Below are 24,365 nucleotides of genomic sequence, written 5' to 3'. Positions count from 1 at the left end.
CAGCGGGTGTCGGGCAGATGTGGGGCAGCGCGAGGGGCACGGTGCCCCCCACAGGGGACGCCGGGGGCGAGGACAGGAGCACGGGGCCACCCACTGGGGAGTAGCGGGGGCATGGTGCCATCCACAAACGGGGGGCGTGTCTGCAGCACAGCCCCCACCTTCCTCCTCACCCGCCCGCCCGCCGACTCTTCTGCTCCTAGCGGGTCCGCCGGGAGGGGTAGAGTGTCCTCTTCGTCTTCATCCGGCCCCCGCTCTGCGCGCGCGCACCTCCCCTTTACCGTGCGCGCACGCGCGGGTCCTCCCGGCAGCCGTCCCGTGATGCCCCGCGCGGCGGCGGCGGCGGCGGCGCTCTGGCAGCGGTATCTCGCTGGTGCGGGAGGCGGCAGTGAGAGCTGCGCGGGTCTCGTTCTCTGTGTCTCTTCGGCCGCCCCTCCCCCGCCATGTCCTACAACTACGTGGTGACGGCGCAGAAGCCAACGGCCGTGAACGGCTGCGTCACCGGTACCGGCCGTGCGGGGGGGTGAGGGGCGGGGCCTGGCGGGGGGGCCTATGAGTTGGCGGGGGCTGAGGCGAGGAGTGTCTGCGGGGGCAGGGCTGTGGGGCGGGGGCTGGGAAGGGCCCGGTGGGGGGCGGTGTCAGTCCCTGCAGCCCGAGGGGTGACAGCTGGGCCTTGGTCTCTGTTCGTGGGCAGCGGGGCTTAGTGCGGCTGTTGCCCAAGGGGCTGGGGCGCCGCGCGGGGGGTGAGGGCGCGTGGGCTGTGGGGGGCCGGTGGGTGGTGAGCAGAGTGGCAGGGGCTGGGGAGTGGGCAGGCAGTGGGTGGATGGGGGGCAGTCGGTGTGTGGGGGGCGAGTGAACTGGGTTCTGGGGGTGCCAGGAGGTGGAGTGCAATCAGGGTGCTAGGGGAGCAAGCGGGTGGGTGGGGACAAGTGGGGTGCAGGGGGTGAGCAGGGTGCTGAGGTGCTAAGCTGGGTGCTTGAGGTGTAGTGTGAGCCCCCCTGTGGAGGCAGAGCTGCTGGATTGCTCCCTTGGTTTGCAGCCTTGTGATGCTTTGTCTCGCAGGGCACTTCACGTCCTCGGAGGACCTGAACCTGCTGATAGCGAAGAACACCCGCCTCGAGATCTATGTGGTCACGGCAGAGGGGCTGCGGCCCGTCAAGGAGGTGGGCATGTATGGCAAGATTGCAGTCATGGAGCTCTTCCACCCAAAGGTGAGTGTGCTGCCTGGTGGTGGGGGTGGGGTATGGTGCTGGCTGGGGTGCCGAAGGGATGAGATTGTGGAATAAGGGGTGAAATTTGTTCTGATTCAGTGCCAGGAGTTTGGGTGGGTTTCCTTTGTACGGAGTTTTCCTGAAAGAATGTTGATGTTCCCTCTTTCTAGGGGGAGAGCAAGGACCTGCTGTTCATCCTGACAGCCAAATATAATGCCTGTATCCTTGAGTACAAGCAAAGTGGTGAGAGCATTGATATCATCACCCGAGCGCATGGCAACGTGCAGGTAAATTGGGTGGGCAATGCAGTAAAGGCTGGTGAGTTCCCTTTGTGAATGCTGGTTTTATTTTGGTGTTGGAATAGACAAACTATAATTACAAGTCTCTGCCTTGTGGAGCTCGCAACCTAAGCTCCTGATCCTGCAACTGACTGTGCCTGGTCTCTTACACTAGTATTCAGACAAAACCCTCCTCACCAGTTGTCAAGCCAAAGCACCTTTCATCTGTTTTCAAATATTGAGGTATAATTGGCAGCTGTGATGCAATGGATTGAGCACAAGACTGGATATCAGTAAATTTGGTCTGCCAGTAAGTTGCTGAGCGTGTCCTTAGCCAAGATGCTTTTCTGTGCCACAGTTTTGCCATCTGTAATGTGCTAAGAGCTCTACAGATAATACCTAGGTCTCAGTGTTTTTTATCTATAGATTTCAAAGTGCTTTATCATTATTCTCATTTTACTGATGCGGAAACTGAGGCACAGGGTGGTGACTTGTCTGAGTCACCCAGGCAGACATGGGAATAGAACACAGGTCTTGTGTGTCCCTGTTCGGTGCTCTATCTACAAAGCCATGTTGCCTCTCTAGAAAAGAGACTGCAGAGTGTTTATGCTACAGGAAACTGAGAGTCAAGTTATTGAGGCCGGCTGTTTTATCTTTGGAGAATGTCATGGCTCATTGGTGAAAAGGACATCCATTTTGGACATGGGATACCCAAGTCACCATTTGCTTGCTGGACAATATGCTAAAGCCTATTAAATGGATTGCAGGAAATTGTCTTTGTCTTTTGACCTCACTGAGTGTTCTCTTGGTTCTTTGTTTGGGTCTCTTTTTGATGGTAGTCTCTTCTCTCCCAGGATCGCATTGGTCGGCCCTCAGAGACGGGTATAATTGGCATCATTGACCCTGAGTGTCGGATGATTGGATTGCGGCTCTATGATGGCCTCTTCAAGGTCATTCCTCTGGACCGGGACAACAAGGAGTTAAAGGCCTTTAACATCCGCCTGGAGGAGCTGCAGGTCATCGATGTCAAGTTCCTCTATGGCTGCCAGGCTCCTACCATCTGCTTTGTTTACCAGGTACCCTGGGTGGCTTCCTTGAGTTGTTCCTGAATAGAGGGTGTTGGAAATCATTGGGCAGGGCTGGTGTGAGTTGGAGTCCCTGAATGTCCTTGTAATTGTCCAAGTCATTTATGCTGTCCTGGAACCTATGCTAAGCAGCACTGTGGTCTAGTGGTTAGAGCAAGAGGCTGGGAATCAGGACTCGACTGACCGACCAACTTAGGAAAAGCCACCTCACCTCTCTCTGTCTCACTTTTTCTGTCTATGCCACATGGGTATTAGCACTCCATGGGAGGTCAAAGCTTCCCTCTTTAGGAGCATTGAGATTCTTGGATGACTGGTGCTTTAGATGTGCCTATTTCTTATTAAATGGTTAGCAGAAATGTGTCTCAGCATGCATTGGATAGGTTGCGGAGAGCTCAGATTGGGTTTACAGGCTCTGGCTATTTCTTTATAAAAGGTGATGTTGGGCCCTGATCTGCCTCCTTCTCAGTGGTTGTGAAGAGTCAGTAAATCCTGTTCAGCTATAGGTTAAGGCTACTTTTAATTTCTGTAGGTGCCTCAAGTCTGTCTTACTGTTGGGATAGTCTCCCAAAGGCAACATTTCTGAGCACTGTTACATCTCTACTTACACATCTCAAAACAAACTCTGTGGGCTAGCTGGCTGGCTCAGAAAATTGGTGAGAGGACATGGAGTCCTTCGTCTTTACATTGCCAGTGCAAATCTAGCCCAGGCAGATAGACACTGACTGAAAGTAATTGCTGTCTGATGGCTTTTTGGTGCCTGTGTGAAATGAGTTTGGTGGCTTCAGTTTAGTTCTTAATGGCTTGATCACATACAAGTCATGAGCACAAGTAATAATCTAGCTTTTATAATGTGCATTTCATCAGTAGAGCTCCGCACTTTACAAAGGAGGTCAGAGGAGGTCAGTAACATTATTCCCATTTTACAGATGGCAAATCTGAGACACATAGGAGAGATGTGTCAAGTTAAAGAAGTATGGGCTGGATGAATGCACTATAAGGTGGGTAGAAAGTTGGCTAGATTGTCGGGCTTAACGGGTAGTGATCAATGGCTCCATGTCTAGTTGGCAGCAGGTGTCAAGTGGAGTGCCCCAGGGGTCGGTCCTGGGGCCGGTTTTGTTCAATATCTTCATAAATGATCTGGAGGATGGTGTGGATTGCACTCTCAGCAAATTTGCAGATGATACTAAACTGGGAGGAGTGGTTCATACGTTGGAGGGCAGGGATAGGATACAGAGGGACCTAGACAAATTAGAGGATTGGGCCAAAAGAAATCTGATGAGGTTCAATAAGGATAAGTGCAGAGTCCTGCACTCAGGACGGAAGAACCCAATGCACAGCTACAGACTAGGGACTGAAAGGCTAGGCAGCAGTTCTGCGGAAAAGGACCTAGGGGTGATAGTGGACGAGAAGCTGGATATGAGTCAACAGTGTGCCCTTGTTGCCAAGAAGGCCAATGGCATTTTGGGATGTATAAGTAGGGGCATAGCGAGCAGATCGAGGGACGTGATCGGCCCCCTCTATTCGACATTGGTGAGGCCCCATCTGGAGTACTGTGCCCAGTTTTGGGCCCCACACTACAAGAAGGATGTGGATAAATTGGAGAGAGTCCAGCGAAGGGCAACAAAAATGATTAGGGGTCTGGAACACATGACTTATGAGGAGAGGCTGAGGGAACTGGGATTGTTCAGTCTGCAGAAGAGAAGAATGAGAGGGGATTTGATAGCTGCTTTCAACTACCTGAGAGGTGGTTCCAGAGAGGATGGTTCTAGACTATTCTCAGTGGTAAAAGAGGACAGGACAAGGAGTAATGGTCTCAAGTTGCAGTGGGGAGGTTTAAGTTGGATATTAGGAAAAACTTTTTCGCTATGAGGGTGGTGAAACACTGGAATGCGTTATCTAGGGAGGTGGTAGAATCTCCTTCCTTAGAAGTTTTTAAGGTCAGGCTTGACAAAGCCCTGGCTGGGATGATTTAATTGGGGATTGGTCCTGCTTTGAGCAGGGGGTTGGACTAGATGACCTCCTGAGGTCCCTTCCAACCCTGATATTCTGTGTGACATAGACTCCCTGTCTGTGTCAGAACTGGGAATGGAACTCATGTCCCCTGACTCCTAGTCCAGTGGTCTATCCGCTAGGCCACACTGTAATAATTGTTGGCAGTCTGAGCAGAGGGGCCAAGGTCTGAACAGACCAGGGAGCTGAGCCCCTTCCATCATGACATTTGCCTGTAATACTTTTATTATATCTGTGTTCCATAACATTTACACATGCTACAGCAATGGGGTTTGTGTAACCATTGCACCCAGTTTGAGATGTTTGTGGCTTCCTTAAAGCTAATAAGTATAAATAATGGCTTTTACACAACACTCTCTGAAACGCAACTTACCCCGTGAGATAGGAAAGCATTACCCCCGTGCTGGTGGGGAAACTGAGGCAGAGAGTGGCAGTGATTTGATCCAGGTCATAGAGTCCATGTCAGAGCCTTGGTAAGAACTCAGGAATTCCAGGGTTGTACTCAGAACGTCTCTGCTGCTTTGGTAGACAGAGGCACAAGGGGACTTTGGCTATTCATATAGTCAGTAGGAAAACAGGGCTTTGTTTCCACAGATCTAAGGGTTGTAAACATTTCTATTTAACAGTGAAGCTATTAATGCCTTGTTTATAATAATCAAACAGTCCTGGTATAAGAAGGAAGGGTTGATTTGATTTGTGTCTGCCAACAAACACTTAATGCAGCGCAGTAAATTTTGCCCTTGCAGCAGAGTGAGATGCGCATTCTGTCTGACTCATTAATTCTTACATAAAACATTTGGTTTGTTTTGGTTGCTGTCGCTCTGAATTGTGTGCGTGTAGGCAGGGAGAGGTTTCGGAGTTTTTTTCATGTCTAATTCTCTCTAAAGTTATTAATCCTGATCAGACAATTTGGACTGATCAGAATTGCAGTGCATGTTCTTAGATGTTGGTGGGTGGCCTTTTTTTGTTTTTGTTTTTAAATGCCAAAGGCAGATACCACAAATATGAATAAAATTCCATACAAAAGACTGTTGAGAAAACATACCAGTTGAAAGGACTCTAAATTGGTCCAGAAATCCCAGAGTTAAAATGCAATTTTACTCTGAAAAGCTACTGTAAAAACAGCAGCTTTACACTCAGATCTATTCCCCATTTCTATTCCTTGTAACTGCTTCTTGCTTTACTGATAAACTTAAGTTTTTACTGCTCTTTACTCTGATTAACACTGGTTTGCCAGCACAATCAGAAGAGAATCCAGCTCATAAGAACATAAGAATGGCCATACTGGGTCAGACCAAAGGTCCATCCAGCCCAGTATCCTGTCTACCGACAGTGGCCAATGCCAGGTGCCCCAGAGGGAGTGAACCTAACAGGTGGTGATCAAGTGGTCTCTCTCCTGCCATCCATCTCCACCCTCTGACAGAGGCTAGGGACACCATTCCTTACCCATCCTGGCTAATAGCCATTAATGGACTTAACTCCATTAATTTATCCAGTTCCCTTTTAAACCCTGTTATCGTCCTAGCCTTCACAACCTCGTCAGGCAAGGAGTTCCACAGGTTGACTGTGCACTGAGTGACGAAGAACTTCCTTTTATTTGTTTTAAATCTGCTACCCATTAATTTCATTTGGAGGCCCCTAGGTCTTATATTATGGGAACAAGTAAATAACTTTTCCTTATTCACTTTCTCCCACCACTCATGTTTTTATATACCTCCATCATATCCCCCCTTAGTCTCCTTTTTCCACGCTGAAAAGTCCTGCCTCTTTAATCTCTCCTCATATGGGACCCATTCCAAACCCCTAATCATTTTAGTTGCCCTTTTCTGAACCTTTTCTAATGCCAGTATATCTTTTTTGAGATGAGGGGACCACATCTGTACGCAGTATTCAAGATGTGGGTGCACCATGGATTTATGTAAGGGCAATAAGATAGTCTCCGTCTTATTCTCTGTCCCTTTTTTAATAATTCCTAATATCCTATTTGCTTTTTTGACTGCTGCTGCACACTGCGTGGGTATCTTCAGAGGACTATCCGCGATGACTCCAAGATCTTTCTTCTGATTAGTTGTAGCTAAATTAGCCCGCATCATATTGTATGTATAGTTGGAGTTATTTTTTCCAATGTGCATTACTTTACATTTATCCACATTAAAATTCATTTGCCATTTTGTTGCCCAATCACTTAGTTTTGTGAGATCTTTTTGAAGTTCTTCACAGTCTGCTTTGGTTTTAACTATCTTGAGCAGTTTAGTATCATCTGCAAACTTTGCCACTTCGCTGTTTACACTTTCTCCAGATCATTTATGAATAAGTTGAATAGGATTGGTCCTAGACTGACCCTTGGGGAACACCACTAGTTACCCCTCTCCATTCTGAAAATTTATCATTTATTCCTACCCTTTGTTCCCTGTCTTTTAACCAGTTCTCAATCCATGAAAGGATCTTCCCTCTTATCCCATGACAACTTAATATATGTAAGAGCCTTTGGTGAGGGACCTTGTCAAAGGCTTTCTGGAAATCTAAGTACGCTATGTCCACAGGATCTCCCTTGTCCACATGTTTGTTGACCCCCTCAAAGAACTCTAACAGATTAGTAAGACATGATCTCCCTTTACAGAAACCATGTTGACTTTTGTGCAAGAATTTATGTTCTTCTATGTGTCTGACCATTTTATTCTTTACTGTTGTTTCAGCTAATTTGCCCGGTACTGATGTTAGACTTACTGGTCTGTAATTGCCAGGATCACCTCTAGAGCCCTTCTTAAATATGGGCGTTACACTAGCTATCTTCCAGTCATTGGGTACAGTAACTGATTTAAAGGACAGGTTACAAACCATAGTTAATAGTTCCGCAATTTCACATTTGAGTTCTTTCAGGACTCTTGGGTGAATGCCATTTGGTCCTGGTGACTTGTTACTCTTAAGTTCCTCAATTAATTCCAAAACCTCCTCTAGTGACACTTCAATCTGTGACAATTCCTCAGATTTGTCACCTACAAAAGACGGCTCAGGTTTGGGAATCTCCCTAATATCCTCAGCCGTGAAGACTGAAGCAAAGAATTCATTTAGTTTCTCTGTGATTACTTTATCATCTTTAAGTGCTCCTTTTGTATCTCGATCGTCCAGGGACCCCACTGGTTGTTCAGCAGGCTTCCTGTTTCTGATGTACTTAAACATTTTGTTATTACCTTTTGAGTTTTTGGCTAGCTGTTCTTCAAACTCCTTTTTGGCTTTTCTTATTACATTTTTACATTTAATTTGGCAGTGCTAATGCTCCTTTCTATTTACCTCACTAGGATTTGACTTCCACTTTTTAAAAGATGCCTTTTTATCTCACTGCTTCTTTTACATGGTGGTTAAGCCACAGTGGCTCTTTTTTTGTCCTTTTACTGTGTTTTTTAATTTGGGGTATACATTTTAAGTTGACCCTCTATTATGGTGTCTTTGAAAAGTGTCCATTCAGCTTGCAGGGATTTCACTCTAGTCACTGTACCTTTTTAATTTCTGTTTAACTAACCTCCTCATTTTTGCATAGTTTGCCTTTCTGAAATTAAATGCCACAGTGTTGGGCTGTTAAGGTGTTCTTTCCACCACAGGAATGTTAAGCTCACGCTCCTTGAGTTAGAACATTGCTAACCAAGCGATTTAAGTTCCAACTGCATAATCTTTGTTTAAGTGTGAGCTGGAAAGAACCCAGCTTAACTTTGACTTTGCAGAGCAGGCAGTTAGTAAAAATCTTTTACTTAGAAACTGTTGATTGGATCTGAAAATTGCCAAGACACAGTACACACAGAGCCTAACAGTGTCCTTTAACAAAAAAAAGTAATTTTTCATAATAGAACCATGCTCGCAACCTTAATTCTGCTCTTTTGGGCACCTGCATCATTACAATACAGTCTGTAGTTCCTGGATCCCATACGGTTCCTAAAATAATAGTGCTGTATGGGTTTTCTGTAAGCTGGTAGTACAGAGCACTATTCTGTGTCTCAGACAAACATCAGTTCAGAAGAATCATTTCTGTGAAAAGTATTAGTATACTGTGCTTACACAATATACTGCAGAATAATAGCTTTAAGTAATAGCAAGAGTTTATGTAACCTACTCAGTGTGTTACATGACCCTCTCTGTGCCTGATCGGCAGGGGATATGAGTTTGTTACAGCTCCAGCTACAGAGCATGAATCTCTGGGTCAATTGTAGCTTTGGAGGTCCCTGGTTCAGTCTGCTTGGTGTGTCGGTCAACATGCTGGCTGTCACACTAGCTTGCATGTTTGCAGCAGAGTCCATGGGTAAACTGGATAATGGTCAGAGAGTGGGTCTGCTGAGACCACTGCTTTTTATGCTAGCCAGTATCGTCTCATCGTTACTGTGTGCTCTTCCATTTGTTGTATCCACCTGTTGTCTCTCAGATTGATATACCGTAACTCTTTGGGACAGGAGCTGTCTTGTGTGTTTGTACAGCACCTAGCACGATAGACTGTTCCATGATTGGGGCCCCAGACACTACTGCAGTACAAATAATGGGTCATAAATATCATGAGAGAAAAGGCGACTTTTTTAAAAAGGCTGTCTGTAAAGAGAAGCTGTGACAAAGAAAATTGTGAACTATAACAAGACAGTCTGTATTATCATTGCCTTCTGGGCATGTCAAGTATTACAGCTCTAGAAGGTTCTGCATGCACATGCAGCTAAGGCTGTAGACTATTATATTGTATTTGAGAGAATTGGATAATATGACTAGGGCATTGCTTAAGCATTTCCACTCTAACATGGTATTGATTGTAGAGGGTCAGACTCTATCCTCCTGCTGTTTTGCAGCCCCTAATCAGACATTGCAGCCCTGCAGCCTCCTTATTACTCTGCAAGTAATCTCATTGTGTTCATGATCAAACACACACTTCTGCTTGCCTGCTGCAGTGATTTCTGTTGCTTCTCTTTCTGCAGGATCCCCAGGGCCGCCATGTCAAAACGTACGAGGTATCCCTGCGAGAGAAGGAATTCAACAAGGGTCCCTGGAAACAGGAGAATGTAGAGGCCGAAGCGTCCATGGTAATTGCAGGTCGGTTCTTCCTTATAGAAGATCTTACCTACCACATCTTGCTTCAGTGGTGATGCTTCACCTTGTTACAGGTACTCTCTAACAAGTCTGTCTGCGTTCTCCCTTTCTGCAGTGCCCGAGCCCTTTGGAGGAGCTATCATCATTGGGCAAGAGTCAATCACCTACCACAATGGCGATAAATATCTGGCTATAGCTCCACCCATCATCAAGGTGAGAGAGTTTCTTTCTAGAATGCTGTTCCCTAGGGCCTTGGATACGGCTGCTCCTGGGGCCTGGATCCCTTGCACTTCAGTTTCCACCTTGTGCCTAGGTGCTGCATGTAGTAAGTTCTAAGGCTCACCTGTACTAAGGGATCTCCAGACTGGGATTTTAAACTGCTCTCTCACCCTTGCATATCTGTGGGATGGGACTCCCCTACACTGTCACTTGGGAGTAGAGATGTGCCCTTTGGGTGCATGAATGGGTGTCTGGTACAGTTGTTGATCCCTGTCTTCGGGCACTTGAGGGATGTGTTCTGTGTTGAAGAAGGCGTGTGCCTGGTCCCCTTATAGCCAAATATGGGTGGGGCTGCTCTTTGCTTTGAGTGCCAGGGAGAATGCTGTAAAGCCAAAAGTCTGTTGGGGCTCTGGGGCTGCAGAGAAAGAAATACATTAGGTAGCAGAGTGAGGTTCGGGCATTGGCCCAAGCCAAAGCAGAGATGCAGCTGAAAGGCTCACAGCAAAGGTAGGACCTGTAGCAGTGAAAGATCTGAAGCTTGAATACAACACTGAGTGTGAGAGAATGCTTGGTTTGGCAAGAGGGGAGCCCAGGTGGGGTGTCTGAGCCAGCGGGTGTGATCCTAGTCAGAGGGGTATGATTCCTGGGTGCAAATTATACAGGAAGCATCAACTAGATCACAGAGGCAACAAGGGGAGTGAGTGTGTGTGTTAGACTGAAAGAAAAGCAGAGCTATGATCAGAAGATCATTTGAAGGCTGAGACAACAATGGGCTAGAATTGTGGAAATGGATACAGGCATCATGGCTTGAGTGGCTGACAGGCTGTCAGCTCAGGCTCTTTGGAGGCCCATGCTTTGATGTGTGCTGCATTAGTAAGAAAAGTAACATGCTGCCTGGGAGTTTCTCTGGGCCGTGTCCTGCCGACCTAGCACAGGCACATCTGCCCTTAAAGTCGATGGGAGATTTTGCTTGGATAAGGGCTGCAGGAGCATGCCATTAAATCCCAACCCAAACAGATGATGCCCAGCTTCTGGTCATGCTGTCACTCAGAAAACCACTTGCTCAGAGTCCTGAGACAAAGCTGGCATGCAGCTGTCTGGGCCCAAAACAGCATCGGGACAGTTCATCTGCTGAAAGCGCTCAGTCAGCGGAATGGGAGTTTCTAAGGGGGTCACTCCTGAGCTGAGAATGGGCCTAAGGCGTTTCAGCCTGACCTGTAATTCCTGAGACAGTTCTGAGTAGTTGATAATGGGGAAGTTCCACCTCAGACTCACATATAAGCACTGGCACAATATAATCAGTGTGGAGTCAAATCACTGTCCCAAGGAGCGAGCAGATTGCCACAATGGTCAGGGGAATTCACCACCTCACGCAGGATTGTACTGTTGGCCATGTGCGTTGTGGGCGTATTCACTCTTCTCTGCTACATCTGGCATTGGCGGCTGCTGGGAGCTGGATACCAAGCTAGGGAGCCCAGTAACTCCAACCACTTTCTCTGCCTGCAGCAAAGTACAATCGTGTGCCACAACCGTGTGGATCCCAACGGATCCCGTTACCTCCTGGGGGATATGGAGGGCCGTCTCTTCATGCTGCTTCTGGAGAAGGAAGAGCAGATGGATGGCACAGTCAGCCTGAAGGACCTGCGTGTGGAGCTGCTTGGAGAGGTAGCGCTCTTCCCCCTTGCTGCTGTGCTATGTGTTGTCTCTGCCTAGGGAATTCATGAGCTGCAAGCACAGCTCAAGGACTTAAATGGAGAGAAGCGAGTCTCCACTGGGATGGGGTGGGGTTTAATTCTCTGCTATTTTCACAGCTCTGAACCCCCTGAGGCACCAGGATTTATGGGGAGTGACCAAGTGTGGGTCCTTTGCTAGCGTCCCCACCTTCAGGGTTTGCATTGTGGCTGGTGCTTCGGTCAGTCATTGAGGGGAGAATGTACTCTCTTTGGTGGTTCTCTAAAAGGATTTTATTTCAGGCTATGGATCTTAACCTCCTTCCAGGGGCTTTCCCATGGAGCTGGAGTTTGGGATTGGTGTTTGCAGGGTAGGGGCCCTGCTCTGGCCGGGGGCTTTCCAGTGGGCTTGAATTGTATATCTGCTACAGGCTTTTTTCCCCCTAACCTGCTGGTCCATCTGTCTCCTCGCCTAGACATCCATTGCAGAGTGCCTGACCTACCTAGATAATGGTGTTGTCTTTGTCGGCTCTCGGCTTGGGGACTCCCAGCTTGTGAAGGTGAGAAGAAGTCCTCTCCTGATCTAGTTCTATCTGAAGCCACATTTGTTCACCTTTCCCCTCCCTGCTGGATCCCAAGAGGCGTGGATGGGTCAGGGGAGCCTCTGCCTTGCTTCCCATTGCCTCGCCCAGGCCTCTCTGCTCTGTTTGCTGGAAGTTTGGTTCTGTTATTGACAACAGGTCGGAAAAAAAAAAGAGGAGTACTTGTGGCAATTTAGAGACTAACAAATTAAGTTTGTTAATCTCTGAGGTGCCACGAGTACTCCTCGTTTTTTTTGCTGATACAGACTAACACGGGTACCACTCTGAAACAGGTTGAATAAACAGGCTCAGTCAGTATTTATGAATCAGATTATTACATATTGATACAGCACAGTACAGAATACAGAAAGGAAGACTGTATATTACCAAACTGATCTGCAGAAATGTTCTTGATTCACTCCCAACTAACTCTCAAAACCTCAGCTCCTTATGTGCCTTGGGTCTTTACAAAGAGAGAGAAAGGAATTTCTTTTTCAACAGCCTAATTACTTGTGAAATATCCTTTATGGTATTTCAGTGTACATGATTTGATAAGTCCATAGGCATTTTGAACCAAGTTGTTATTACAGAAAACATCTCTGACAACAAGCAAATCTTGATGAATTAAAAACATCTCAGTAGTTTATTATCTTATCAATCACAAAACACATCTGCAAGTATCCCTCGTCAGTCACAAGTGGTCTCTTTTCTTGGTTTCCTAGACATCTGATGACTTTTTCTGTGGGTTGACAGGATCACAGCAGGAGATTACACACATTCCATCACTTGGTCACACACTAAGGTTCAGCCTGTGTACAGAGTACATTTAGGTGTATAGATACAGAACACCAGCACTTTGATTCATGCCCCACAGTGTTCTGGGACTTACGTACAAAGCATTATGGGAGTTTCATATCTGCTAGCAACTCTGGGTGCTCCCTGCATTTACTTTGGGAGCTAATGACTTTGTGTTCACAGCTCAGCGTGGACAGCAATGAACAAGGCTCCTACGTAGTGGCCATGGAAACCTTCACCAACCTGGGCCCCATCGTGGACATGTGTGTGGTGGATCTGGAGAGACAGGGTCAAGGGCAGGTAATATTGGCTCTGCCTTCCCTTTGTCGGTGCTGAGTGCGTCTACTCCAGATGGGGCGTGCCCAGTGCAAAGGAGGGATAGACTGTGCTCCATGCTGGGCATCCAAGCTGCCCTCATCTGAGCTACTACGCAAGGAGATGCTGGAAGGGAGGATAGGTAGTGCTTGTGGGGTATTCTGTGTTAGGAGCAGCGAATGGTGGTGCTTTGAGATCCATTGCGGGAAGGAGCTGTGAGTGCATAGCAGGAGTCTTAGGGTGGCTGCTTCCCAGGGATCCCTTCTCACAAGGGAAGATTAGAGGAAAGTTAATGGGTACCTCCTCTTTCTAGCTGGTCACGTGCTCTGGCGCCTTTAAGGAGGGCTCCCTGAGGATCATCCGGAATGGGATTGGGATTCACGAACACGCCAGCATCGACCTGCCAGGGATTAAAGGTACATAAATCCATCGGGAGAGTAGAGCATACATGACAGCCTTCAGCTCTGTCAGCCTGTTCTACAAATCCATGTGGTTGTGACCCACAGCTTCAGAGGGGACTGGGAGACGTGTCCTGCATGCTGGCTGGGCAGGGTGTGGGGTGTGTCAAGGGGCATCTCCCTAAGCTTTTTGCTGAGATGTTTACTCTGAGTAATATTGGGCTCTTTCCTTGTGCAGGCCTATGGCCCCTGAGGTCCGATTCACACCGTGAAACTGACAACACCTTGGTGCTATCCTTTGTGGGTCAGACCAGGTAAGGCTCTGGGGTTAATGCTGGGGCAGGCTCTGGGCTTTGCGCTCTGCACCCAGTTAATGAGTTCTTTCCCTCTTGTAGGGTTCTGATGTTAAACGGGGAGGAAGTGGAGGAAACTGAGTTGACAGGATTCGTAGATGATCAGCAAACCTTCTTCTGTGGCAATGTGGCCCATCAGCAACTGATCCAGGTACTGGTGAGGCCAGTGGGAGAGGAGGGGACTTCTGGCTGGAATGGAAAGGGCTGTGAGGTATCATGGGAGGAGGCCTAGAGAATGTGCTCCCAGTAACAGGGATGGTGGCAGCGTTTCACCTGGGCTGAGTGTCATTGACGGTGAGTGTGCCCTGCATCTGAGCTGAAGTGTTTCCCGCTCCTCCAGATCACCTCTGCCTCCGTGCGGCTGGTCACTCAGGAGCCCAAAGCCCTGGTGAGTGAATGGAAAGAGCCCAAGGGGAAGAACATCAGCGTGGCTTCCTGTAACAGCAGCCAGGTGGTAGTGGCTGTGGGGCGAGCACTCTACTACCTGGAGATCCAGCCCCAGGAGCTCAGGCAAATAAGGTGAGTGTGATCCCCTTGCCCTTGTGTCGTTCCTCTGGCCCCCAGCCTGGTTACTGACCTGTCCATTTCCTTCCTGCCTGCCTGCTAGCTGCACAGAGATGGAGCATGAGGTGGCCTGCCTGGACATCACCCCACTGGGGGACTCTAATGGCATGTCCCCTCTGTGTGCCATTGGCCTCTGGACTGACATTTCGGCCCGCATCCTAAAGCTGCCCTCGTTTGAGCTGCTGCACAAGGAGATGCTGGGAGGAGGTAGGCACTGTTTGTGGGGCATTCTGTACTGGGAGCAGTGAACAAAGCTATGTGTGTCACTTAATGAGGCCTTCTCTTTTTTCCCAACCCCCTGCAGAGATCATTCCCCGCTCCATTCTGATGACCACCTTTGAGAGCAGCCACTATCTTCTCTGTGCCCTTGGAGACGGGGCTCTCTTCTACTTTGGGCTCAGCATTGAGACAGGTGAGTGCATGGCCCTTCCTAGTCTGGCTTTTGAGGGGGACGAGACTGATAAGATGCCCTTCCGAATCCTCTCTTTGATCCCAAGTGGGCTGGCCTGTGATGATGATGGCCCCTCCCTGCTCCATCCTGGTCAGGCCACACCCCGACAGGACAGGGATCTCACCCATTTGTAATAACCCTGACATCCCTTGGGAATCTGACAGGCAGCTTCTGTTCAGATACTCAATATAATCAGGATTCCTGCTACAGGAGGGGGATCACCCCTTGCCTGCTTTTCAAGGAAGGGCTACTCTTCCCTCTCCTGGAGGGGACATGAGGTGGCTCTTTGTGTGAAACGCTTTGACAGCCACCCTCTGCTAACTGCATGGTGTCTCTGGCCTCCATGTGGGCCCCTTCCAGCCAGTGTGCCTCGCGGCTTGATTCCACTCTTCCAAAAGCTCCCATCTCCTTTGGTTGGGCAGCTCCTAACACTGCTGCTCCCTTACTATAGGTTTGCTGAGCGACCGTAAGAAAGTGACGCTGGGCACCCAGCCCACCGTCCTGAGAACGTTCCGTTCGCTCTCCACCACCAATGTCTTTGCCTGCTCTGACCGCCCCACTGTGATCTACAGCAGTAACCACAAGCTGGTCTTCTCCAATGTCAACCTCAAGGAGGTGAACTACATGTGCCCCCTCAACTCAGATGGCTACCCCGACAGGTGAGCACGCTCACCCCATGTCAGAGGGGAGGGGCTTCTGGACTCTGCACTGGCCCAAGTGAGGTAAGGAGCAGCATGGCTGGAGGGTTCCCAGCTGCATTCTTCTACCTGATCTATTGTTGAAAGGGCACAACACCCCCACGTGCATTCCCTGCTCAGGCCTGGCTGACAAGAAGGTGGAAGGTGACGGCATGTTCAGTGAGCAGTATACTCACAGGCCAGCTTGCAGCTGTATGGAGAATGGGGAAGGGAAACCCTCCTCCAAATGCGATCAGACACGCTCCTTTTCCTCACACATAACAGTCCAGCTCTTTTGCTGCCCTGATGGTGTTGAATGAGAAGACACTTGCCATTGCTTACTTTGTCCCTCCCTATATACCAGCACTGGGTTCTTCCGCCCAGGCTGGGTCCCAGTAACCCTTAGTCAGGAGATCAGTGCTGTGTTAGTCTAGCTGTTCTCCCAGCATCCTAGCTATGCAGAGCCCTGGAGTCAGTGGCTTCCTCTCTGGGCACCTGGTTTACAAGCCTGATCAATGACAGTCTCCTTTCTTTACAGTCTGGCATTGGCCAACAACAGCACTCTGACAATCGGCACCATCGACGAGATCCAGAAGCTGCACATCCGCACGGTTCCCCTCTACGAGTCGCCCAGGTGAGCAGTGGGGTGTTAGGGTTTCTGGGTCTGCACCATGTGTGTGATTGGGGAAGGACGATGGCATGGCTCATCACTCTTCAAAGAGGAGCCGCCCCACCTTTCCACTGGTGTGTGGAAGTGGTGAGATGGACGAATCAATGAGATTGGTGGCTGGCATTCTGAGAGCAGCCTGGGGGCTGTAGTAAGGAGATGTCTGGGAATTGAGCAGTTTAACAGCCTAGTGTCCCAGGAGCCTCTGTGTTTTCCTTAGCCTCAGACATGCTCTCTCCCCTCCCGCTGAGGAGTCCTTGCTCACACGGCTTGTTCTGTTTATCCTGCAGGAAAATCTGCTACCAGGAGGTGTCTCAGTGCTTTGGCGTACTTTCGAGTCGCATTGAGGTGCAGGATGCCAGTGGGGGCACCACTGCACTGAGACCCAGTGCCAGCACCCAGGTGAGAGGAAGCTCTGGGAAGGCATGTGGGCTCGGGAGCTGGGCCACTGGATTAGCGGCTGTTGGAAACATGACTCTTCGAGCCAAATGGTGATACATATTTTCCTTGACCATCTTGTCATCCCAAGGTTGAGTATGTGGACTCCACTGCCTTACCCCATGGCAGTCTGGGCAGGAGGGACGGTGGGAAAGAGGGAGGGTGGGACTCTAGTTTTAGACTCTCTTGAATCTTTTTATCTCTAGCAGACTCTGCGGCTTCCCCTGTCACATGTTCCCCTTTTCTCTCATCCCAGAGCCCCAGATCTCCTTTGTTTCCCTGAGTCTTACCATTCAGATTGCTCATTAGATGGGATTGCTGATCCATCCTAGGCTGTTTCCTTCTCTCCATGGCTGAGACAAAAGTCCTCTCAGAAGCTGCCATGGAAACTTCTGTCTCATCATTCTGTGCCTTTCTGAAAGATCTCTGAGGGGGAGTCCAATGTGCTCATGTGCCCCTGAGCAGCTGCGTCTGGATTTTCCCATGGGAAGAAATGTTCCCCCCACATCAGTGACCCATTTGGCCAAGGGGCTTGTCTGGGATCTCATTCATCTTCTTACCCCTACTCTGCATTTCCAGCTTTCTTTCTCGTTCAGCCTTTCTGCTCTCCCAGTGTGCTAGGCCACTGCGAGTAGCTTGAGGGTGTGATCACTCTCTCTGTCCCAGGCCCTGTCCAGCAGCGTCAGCTCCAGCAAGCTGTTTTCCAGCAGTACTGCCCCACACGAGACATCCTTCGGAGAGGAGGTGGAGGTGCACAATCTACTCATCATAGACCAGCACACCTTTGAAGGTACCGACCCCAACCACTCCCTTCTTCCTGCCCCAGGAGGGGGCTCAGCTTACCTGCTGAACACTTTCCCTTGCAATGCACATGCAGCAAATGGGCATGGATGAGACCAGCAGCTCTGTGAAAAAGAGGCTTTATAAGAAGGAAAGGCAAAGGGATGGGGACTCCTGGAGGAGGGTTGGGTGTAAGGCCGAGGGGGTTATACTGAGCGGAAGCACAGACTGGCAAAGAGGGGGTCTCTAGGGAAGTTCTTGGCTCTGTGACTTGGGCACATGGAGCAGGCTCTTAGTTCTTTTTGATAAGCTGGTCCAGTAGCGTGGGAGGGGAGAGGGCTCTTAGCCACAATCCAATTGCTTTTCTCTTTTCTACACCCAGTGCTCCACGCTCACCAGTTCCTGCAGAATGAATACGCCCTAAGCCTGGTCTCCTGCAAGCTGGGCAAGGACCCCAACACTTACTTCATTGTGGGCACGGCCATGGTGTATCCCGAGGAGGCTGAGCCCAAACAGGGTCGCATTGTAGTCTTCCACTACTCAGATGGTAAGAGGGAGAAGGCTGAATTCCTGTACGGGGTCCCTCTCCTGGCAGAACTCCAATCATCCAAGGGAGGTCACCCACTAAATCCAGATGATTGGGAATGGACATCACTGCAACAGGCACCTTGGCTTCCCTCACAGACCTGCTGACAGATGGTTGCCAGCTGTCCATGAGAAAGCTTGTGCCCCCAGGCTCTTCTGCTGCTTGGGAGCTTTTGCTCTGCTGTGAACCAACCTCCAAATTATGGTACTTCTCCCCATCTCCCATTAGGATACCATAATCCTTCACCCTAACTTCCTTCCAGAGCTGGAGTCTGAATCCCATGGTCTTTCCAGTTTTACCTCTCACATCCTTCTGCTACTGTCACTGGGCCAGCAGCTGCCCACCGACTGGCTGAGAAATGGACTTAGCCTTTCTAGGGAGAGAACAGACTTGAGTAGAGCATCTTGTTTGGGTTCCACAGAGGGTCTTGTAGCTGCTCTTGGGGGGCACAGAGGGTAACCAAAGAGTCTGTTGGTGCGTTCCAGGGAAACTGCAGAGTCTGGCCGAGAAGGAAGTGAAAGGGGCTGTGTATTCCATGGTGGAGTTCAACGGCAAGCTCCTAGCCAGCATCAACAGCACGGTAAGGCTCTTGCAAGGCGCTGGATATCCCAGGGAAGAGTTTTCTCCAGAGTTGGGAGGCGGCTCAGCCACAAGATTGAAAGAGCTACTGTGCTCTGGTGCGCTGGGCTGCTATGTCCCTCTAGTTTTTCTGTGCTGGCCCTGGCTCACATGTCTGTTCCCTCAGGTGCGTCTGTATGAGTGGACGGCAGAGAAGGAATTGCGCACAGAGTGTAACCATTACAATAACATCATGGCTCTCTACGTGAAGACCAAGGGGGACTTCATCCTGGTTGGGGATCTGATGCGCTCCGTTCTGCTTCTTGCCTACAAGCCCATGGAGGGTAACTTTGAGGAGGTATCAATACTCTTTTACCCAGGGTGATCCTAGGGTGGTGGGAGAGGTCTCGATCCTGTGGTACAGCAAGGAGCTTTCAGGAAAGGGAGAGCAGCTTGTGGGGTGAGGAGAGGGCAGTTTGGCCAGAGGAGAGCCAACAGAGCTGGGCTTCCCATTCTTATGGACACTGCGCCTCAAAAAGGATCTACTGAAGCCAGCCCTCAGAGTAGCTGCCGTGTTAATCTGTATTCGCAAAAAGAAAAGGAGTACTTAGTCTCTAAGGTGCCACAAGTACTCCATTTCTTCTTGAAGCTAGCCTGTGGCAGATAGCTCCTGTGGGACAGGCTGCTGGGGGATCTGGTTCAGTGTCACAAGCCTTGAGGAAAGGATGCTTTGTGTGATATCTGGTGCCTGCCATGGGGCTGGGAGGTGGGTTGTCCTGGCTTCCTGTGGTGAGATCCAGGATGGGTAGTACAAGGTGTCCTGATGAGAGACCAGCCCCCCTCACAAGCAACATGGGTAGTCCTGCCAGGATCCTTGTTACGTTCTCGGGGTAGGGAATGTACTGGTGGAGTAGCTGGCTCTCTGGTGTAGTCCTTCCAGGGATCAGCCTGCTTTTCCATCCAAAGGCCCCACCTTCCTAGGCTCCTCCAGAAAGAGCCACTTCTGCATGAAACTGGCACAGAGTCCCTCTCCTGGGGAGATGGGATTGTGATCCCATCAACTGGAGTTTGTGCTGTGCTGCTGCTCTGCCAAGTGGCCTTGTGAACATGCAAACCTCCTTCCTCTAGCTCTGACATGGGCTGGCGCTTCCTCCTTCCACCTGACTTCATTCCTGGGCTCAGAGGGCTGGGTGGGATCCCTCCATGCCATTGTAACCTTGGCGTTGGGTGGGGCAGGGTGGCTCCATGCGGATATCACCTTGGGGGCTCACAGCAGGGCCTGATCTCCCTTGGTGTGTGTCATGCTCTTTAAGATTGCTCGAGACTTCAACCCAAACTGGATGAGTGCCGTGGAGATCTTGGATGATGACAACTTCCTGGGAGCAGAGAATGCTTTTAACCTGTTTGTGTGCCAGAAGGACAGGTAAGCTGGCTCTGGGCATGATGCATTGTCTGGTGGTGGTGGTGTGGTACATCCTATCATTCCCTCCCTTTACAGGTGGGTGTTAGCTGGCAGGACCTGCCTCTCTTCTGTGTGTGGAATGTGGCTGTGGGGAGGTGCATTTGTTAGCTCAGAGTACTGGGATGGGGAGTGTGCTTGTGTGCAGGGGGACATGTCTCTGTGGTGCCTCTGGTCTGTGTTCTTACCCCATTGCCTACCAGGGTCCTTGTATTTCAGTGCTGCCACGACCGATGAGGAGCGCCAGCACTTGCAGGAAGTGGGGCTGTTCCACCTGGGGGAGTTTGTCAACGTGTTCTGCCACGGCTCCCTGGTCATGCAGAACCTGGGCGAGACGTCCACACCGACGCAGGGCTCGGTGCTCTTTGGCACGGTCAACGGAATGATCGGTAAGGGGAGAGCTCCTTGGCTGCCTCTCACCCTGCTGCTAGGGCCTGTTGTGTGGGGATCTCAGATCCTGGAGGAGCACTAACATGGGCCTTGAAAAGAAGCTGCCAAAGTGGATTCAATAGCAGAGCCCTCCTGGAGCTATTAGTTGGGCTGGGCAGATTGGTTTTTGCTGAAAAATTTAAAATATTTGCACAGTGTCTGCTTTCATCAGCAAACTTTGATTTTTTGGGGGCAATCAAAATACTTCTGCTAAAAATATATATATATATATTTAGAAATGCTGCTGCGGTGCTTCATGTGAGATGTAGTTGTTCCAACTCGCTTTCCTTGGCTGGGCTCCCCAGCCTGCCTACATGTCCCAGGATGTGCTGCCATCCCTCTCCAAGAGGGGGACACTGTGGTGCATCATGGGAGATGTAGTCCCATCAGGGAGCCCAGCCTACGTGGAATGGGAGCATAAGGTACCTGAACCACAGCTCCTGAGAGACACCAGCTTTTCTGGATTTTAATCTTTTCACTTTTGAATTTTTGCTGAAAAATGAAGTTTTCTGTGGAAAATATGAAAGAAAGTGATTTTTTTTTTCACTTACATTTAAATTTCCTGGGTGGGGGGATCACTTGTGACCATCTCTACCCATTAACTGCCAGGCAAGAGCCTGCCATTCCCAGCCTGCTGGAATCTGCAACAGTGTGGCCCAAAGGTTGCCAGGAAACTGCTTCATCCAGCCCTGCCCCTCATTGCCCTCTCCTTTCTTGCAGGGCTGGTGACATCGCTGTCGGAAAGCTGGTACAACCTCCTGCTGGATATGCAGAACAGACTCAATAAAGTCATCAAGAGTGTGGGCAAGATCGAGCACTCCTTATATCCTTCCCCGTCCTCCCGTTCTGTGCCGCCTTCTCTAGCAGATCTAGGAGCTTAGCAATGAAGGTGCCTTTTACAGTGGCAGTCACCTAAACCGTGACTGTTAGGCTGTGCCATGAGTGGGATAGAGGCTGACACAGCGAATGCTAGAACGCTGACACATGAATTGATGAGCCAAAGCCTAGAGTGACTTTCAGGAGCCTGGGTGGTGGGAGAATTTATGGAAGTTCACCAGATCTTTGTGTTACTGTGACCCACTGTGGTGAGCTCTGATCACTTGGACATGGTGTCTCTGGCACTTCACATGTATAGTAGGCAGGCAGAGCTTTGGCACCTATACGCTAGGGCAGTGGTCACCAACCCATCGATTGCGATCGACTGGTTGATCCTGGAGCCTTAGCCAGTCATTTGCGACCTCCAGGCTGCTAAAAGTCCAGCGGTGCAGTGGGGCTTAGAGGCTGCCTGCCTGCTATGGTCCCATGCTGCTCCCGGAAGCAGCTGGCTGCTGGCATGTCTCTGCGGCCCCTGGGGGAAGGGGTGTGGGGAGGTGGCTTTGCGCGCTGTCCCCACCCCCAGCATCGTCCCTGTTCCCGGCCAATGGGAGCTGCGGGGGTGGTACTTGCAGGCGCAGGTAGCGCATGGAGATCCACTGCCCCCCTCCCCCCCAGGGGCTGCATGCAGAGATGTCCCAGCAGCCAGCTGCTTCTGGGAGCAGCATGGGGCTACTGCGGGCGGGTAGCCTGCCTGAGCCCTGATACACTGCTAACTGGGAGCTGTCTGTGATAAGCGGCTCCGGGCCAGACCCTGCACCTCACACCCCCGCCTGCACCCCAGCCCAGAGCTCCCTCCCAGACCCCGCACCCCAGCCCAGAGCTCCCTCCTGCACCTAAACTCCCCACAAGAGACCCCAACCCCCTGCCCCAGCCTGGAGCTCCCTCCTGCACCCAAATCCCCCCAAGAGCCCACTCCCCCACCCCCTCCTGCATCCAAACCCACTGCCCCAGGCTCAGCCAATGCACACCCCACAGTTGAGAATGTTGCACTGATTTGTGACAATCCCTGAAGAATTTTCGATCTATAAACCACAAACGACACTAATAATAAGTAAAACTCATGAAATGTTCAGTGGATTCTATGAGACTAGGTGCAGTGGGATCACATGACCCCTGCACCCAAACACCCTCTCAGAGCTTGGACCCCTCACTCCTGCACCCCAGCTCCCTGCCCCAGGCTCAGCCCAGAGCCCTCTCCCACACTCTGAGCCCCTCGGCCCCAGCCCAGAGCCCGCAGCCCCTGCCCCAGCCAAGTGAAAGTGAGTGAGGGTAGGGGGAATGGAGTGAGCAGGGCGGAGCCTCGGGGAAGGGAAGGGGCCTCGGGGAAGGGAAGGGGCCTCAGGGAAGGGGCGAGGTAGATCCTGGGTTGATCTTAAGTTCAAAAAGTGATCTTGTGTGTAAAAACGGTTGGAGGCTACTGCCCTAGGGGACTCTACCAGTGGGTAGGGGGAATTTTTTGAGCTGCTTTGCAGAGTAGCAGGATGAATCGGGCACTCTGTTGTATTGCAGTCGGGGTCAGGGACTCCATTGGGCTTGGCACACAGTCCTTGCCCCAGAAAGCTCACTGTCTGTCTGTCTGTCTCTGAAATACTGGGCCATGATGTAAATCAAATGCTGCACTGGTCGTGGATGTCGCATGTATGTGTGGGAAATGGGGCAGTGTGTGTCCTACGAAGCTGCTCTGCATGCCTGGGGGTGGAGTTCTGTTCTGAGTGGTGTTTAAGGGAGTTTGAGGATGGTGCAGTTTAAGTGGGTTTTGCTCCTTGATTCTTGCTTCCACCTGGAGATCATTTCACACTGAGCGCAAGACGGAGCCAGCCACAGGGTTCATTGACGGTGACTTGATTGAAAGCTTCCTGGACATCAGCCGGCCCAAAATGCAGGAGGTGGTAGCAAACCTACAGGTGAGATGGGGTTTGGGTGTGAGAATCGGTGAGCAGCAGAGGATCTTGGGAAACTGATCTCTGGCACTAATCTTTTGAATGGCACTTCTTAACCGTGGTTCATGCAGGGGTGCTTCTGTAGGAGCTCTGTTCCTCCTCTCCCCCCAAGTCATGCTGCTGTAACACATCTGTCCCTTGTTGCAGATTGACGATGGCAGTGGCATGAAGAGAGAGGCCACCGTGGACGACCTGATAAAGATCGTGGAGGAGCTGACCCGGATCCATTAATAGGATTCGGACTCATCTCCTAGCATTTTCCTCCATGGTAGAATATGGAGTCTCTTCTCACCTGCAGCCAGGGGGTCCCCTAGCCAGTTGCACTATGACACCAGAGGCTGCTGTTATCTTTCCGGGTGGAAGGGGAGAACCTCTGAACTGAAGCCATCTCGCTAGGGACTCGGGGATGTGATTTTTGGCTGGGCATCCTGTTGTTTCCTGCTTGGGTTCACCAATCCTGTGGACCTTGGCTCCCAACCCAGGACTGGTCATGGCCGATTGCTCCTATTGGGTAACTGCCAGCGCTTGGCTGAAGGGTCACCCCTTGCCTGGACTTCCCCCTTGACTCACTTGTTCACTGTTGTCTTTAGTATCTTTTTATTTGATTTTTCTTTGATTCAGTGTGTTTTGAAGTGGAAGTCTCCTGCACCCCCTTCTGCCTCTGTAATGAGGATGGGCTGGAGGCTCTTCTCTGGTGCTGGGAAGATGGGGGAGATACCTTGCTGGCTTGGGGAGATGCCTGTTTGTCTGGGTGGTGAAGCTCAAAGGGTAGAGAAGGTCTCTCTCTCTCTCCACAGGATTTGTGGTGTGCTCAGGGAGGAAAGGTCGGGAAAGTGAAATATCTGTGGTTTGGTTTCTGAGTTTTACCAAATAAAGTAAGAGTCCAAGAGGAAAGGTCTGGCTCCTGCCTTCTCCTTGTCCCTTTGTTCTGCCATGGGGCTGATTTATAGGGCTGTGGGCCATTGCTACA

General features: G+C 50.3%; 2 protein-coding genes across 8 annotated transcripts in view; one reads left to right on the top strand and one right to left on the bottom strand.

Moving 5' to 3' along the window:
* LOC140912472 (transmembrane protein 138) overlaps positions 1–431 on the bottom strand; it is a 41,000-nt gene extending 40,569 nt beyond the window's left edge. For 3 of the 7 annotated variants that reach the window (XM_073346914.1, XM_073346918.1, XM_073346920.1), the window contains exon 1: positions 95–171. In XM_073346914.1, the coding sequence (XP_073203015.1) occupies positions 95–113 (19 nt within the window). In that variant the 5' untranslated portion in view covers positions 114–171. Of the gene's footprint in view, positions 1–94 lie in introns of all 7 variants that reach the window. The other 4 variants (XM_073346917.1, XM_073346915.1, XM_073346916.1 and 1 more) reach the window with 3 other exon arrangements.
* DDB1 (damage specific DNA binding protein 1) lies at positions 306–24,289 on the top strand. The gene is made up of 27 exons (XM_073346924.1): positions 306–501; positions 1,060–1,208; positions 1,379–1,495; positions 2,341–2,562; positions 9,528–9,642; positions 9,755–9,852; positions 11,365–11,523; positions 12,005–12,088; positions 13,088–13,204; positions 13,533–13,635; positions 13,856–13,931; positions 14,013–14,121; positions 14,311–14,489; positions 14,578–14,741; positions 14,839–14,946; positions 15,437–15,644; positions 16,201–16,296; positions 16,620–16,731; positions 17,434–17,557; positions 17,930–18,094; positions 18,619–18,713; positions 18,879–19,049; positions 20,005–20,114; positions 20,370–20,539; positions 21,300–21,402; positions 23,236–23,359; positions 23,543–24,289. The coding sequence occupies exons 1-27, from the start codon at positions 441–443 to the stop codon at positions 23,624–23,626; spliced, it is 3,423 nt and encodes a 1,140-aa protein (XP_073203025.1). The 5' UTR covers positions 306–440; the 3' UTR covers positions 23,627–24,289.
* Positions 24,290–24,365: the final 76 nt, after the last annotated feature.

This window comes from Lepidochelys kempii, chromosome 6 (assembly GCF_965140265.1).
Source record: "Lepidochelys kempii isolate rLepKem1 chromosome 6, rLepKem1.hap2, whole genome shotgun sequence".
Taxonomy (NCBI): Eukaryota; Metazoa; Chordata; order Testudines; family Cheloniidae; genus Lepidochelys; species Lepidochelys kempii.
Note: the sequence above shows the minus strand (reverse complement) of the source record. Positions and strands in the feature narration are given on the sequence as shown.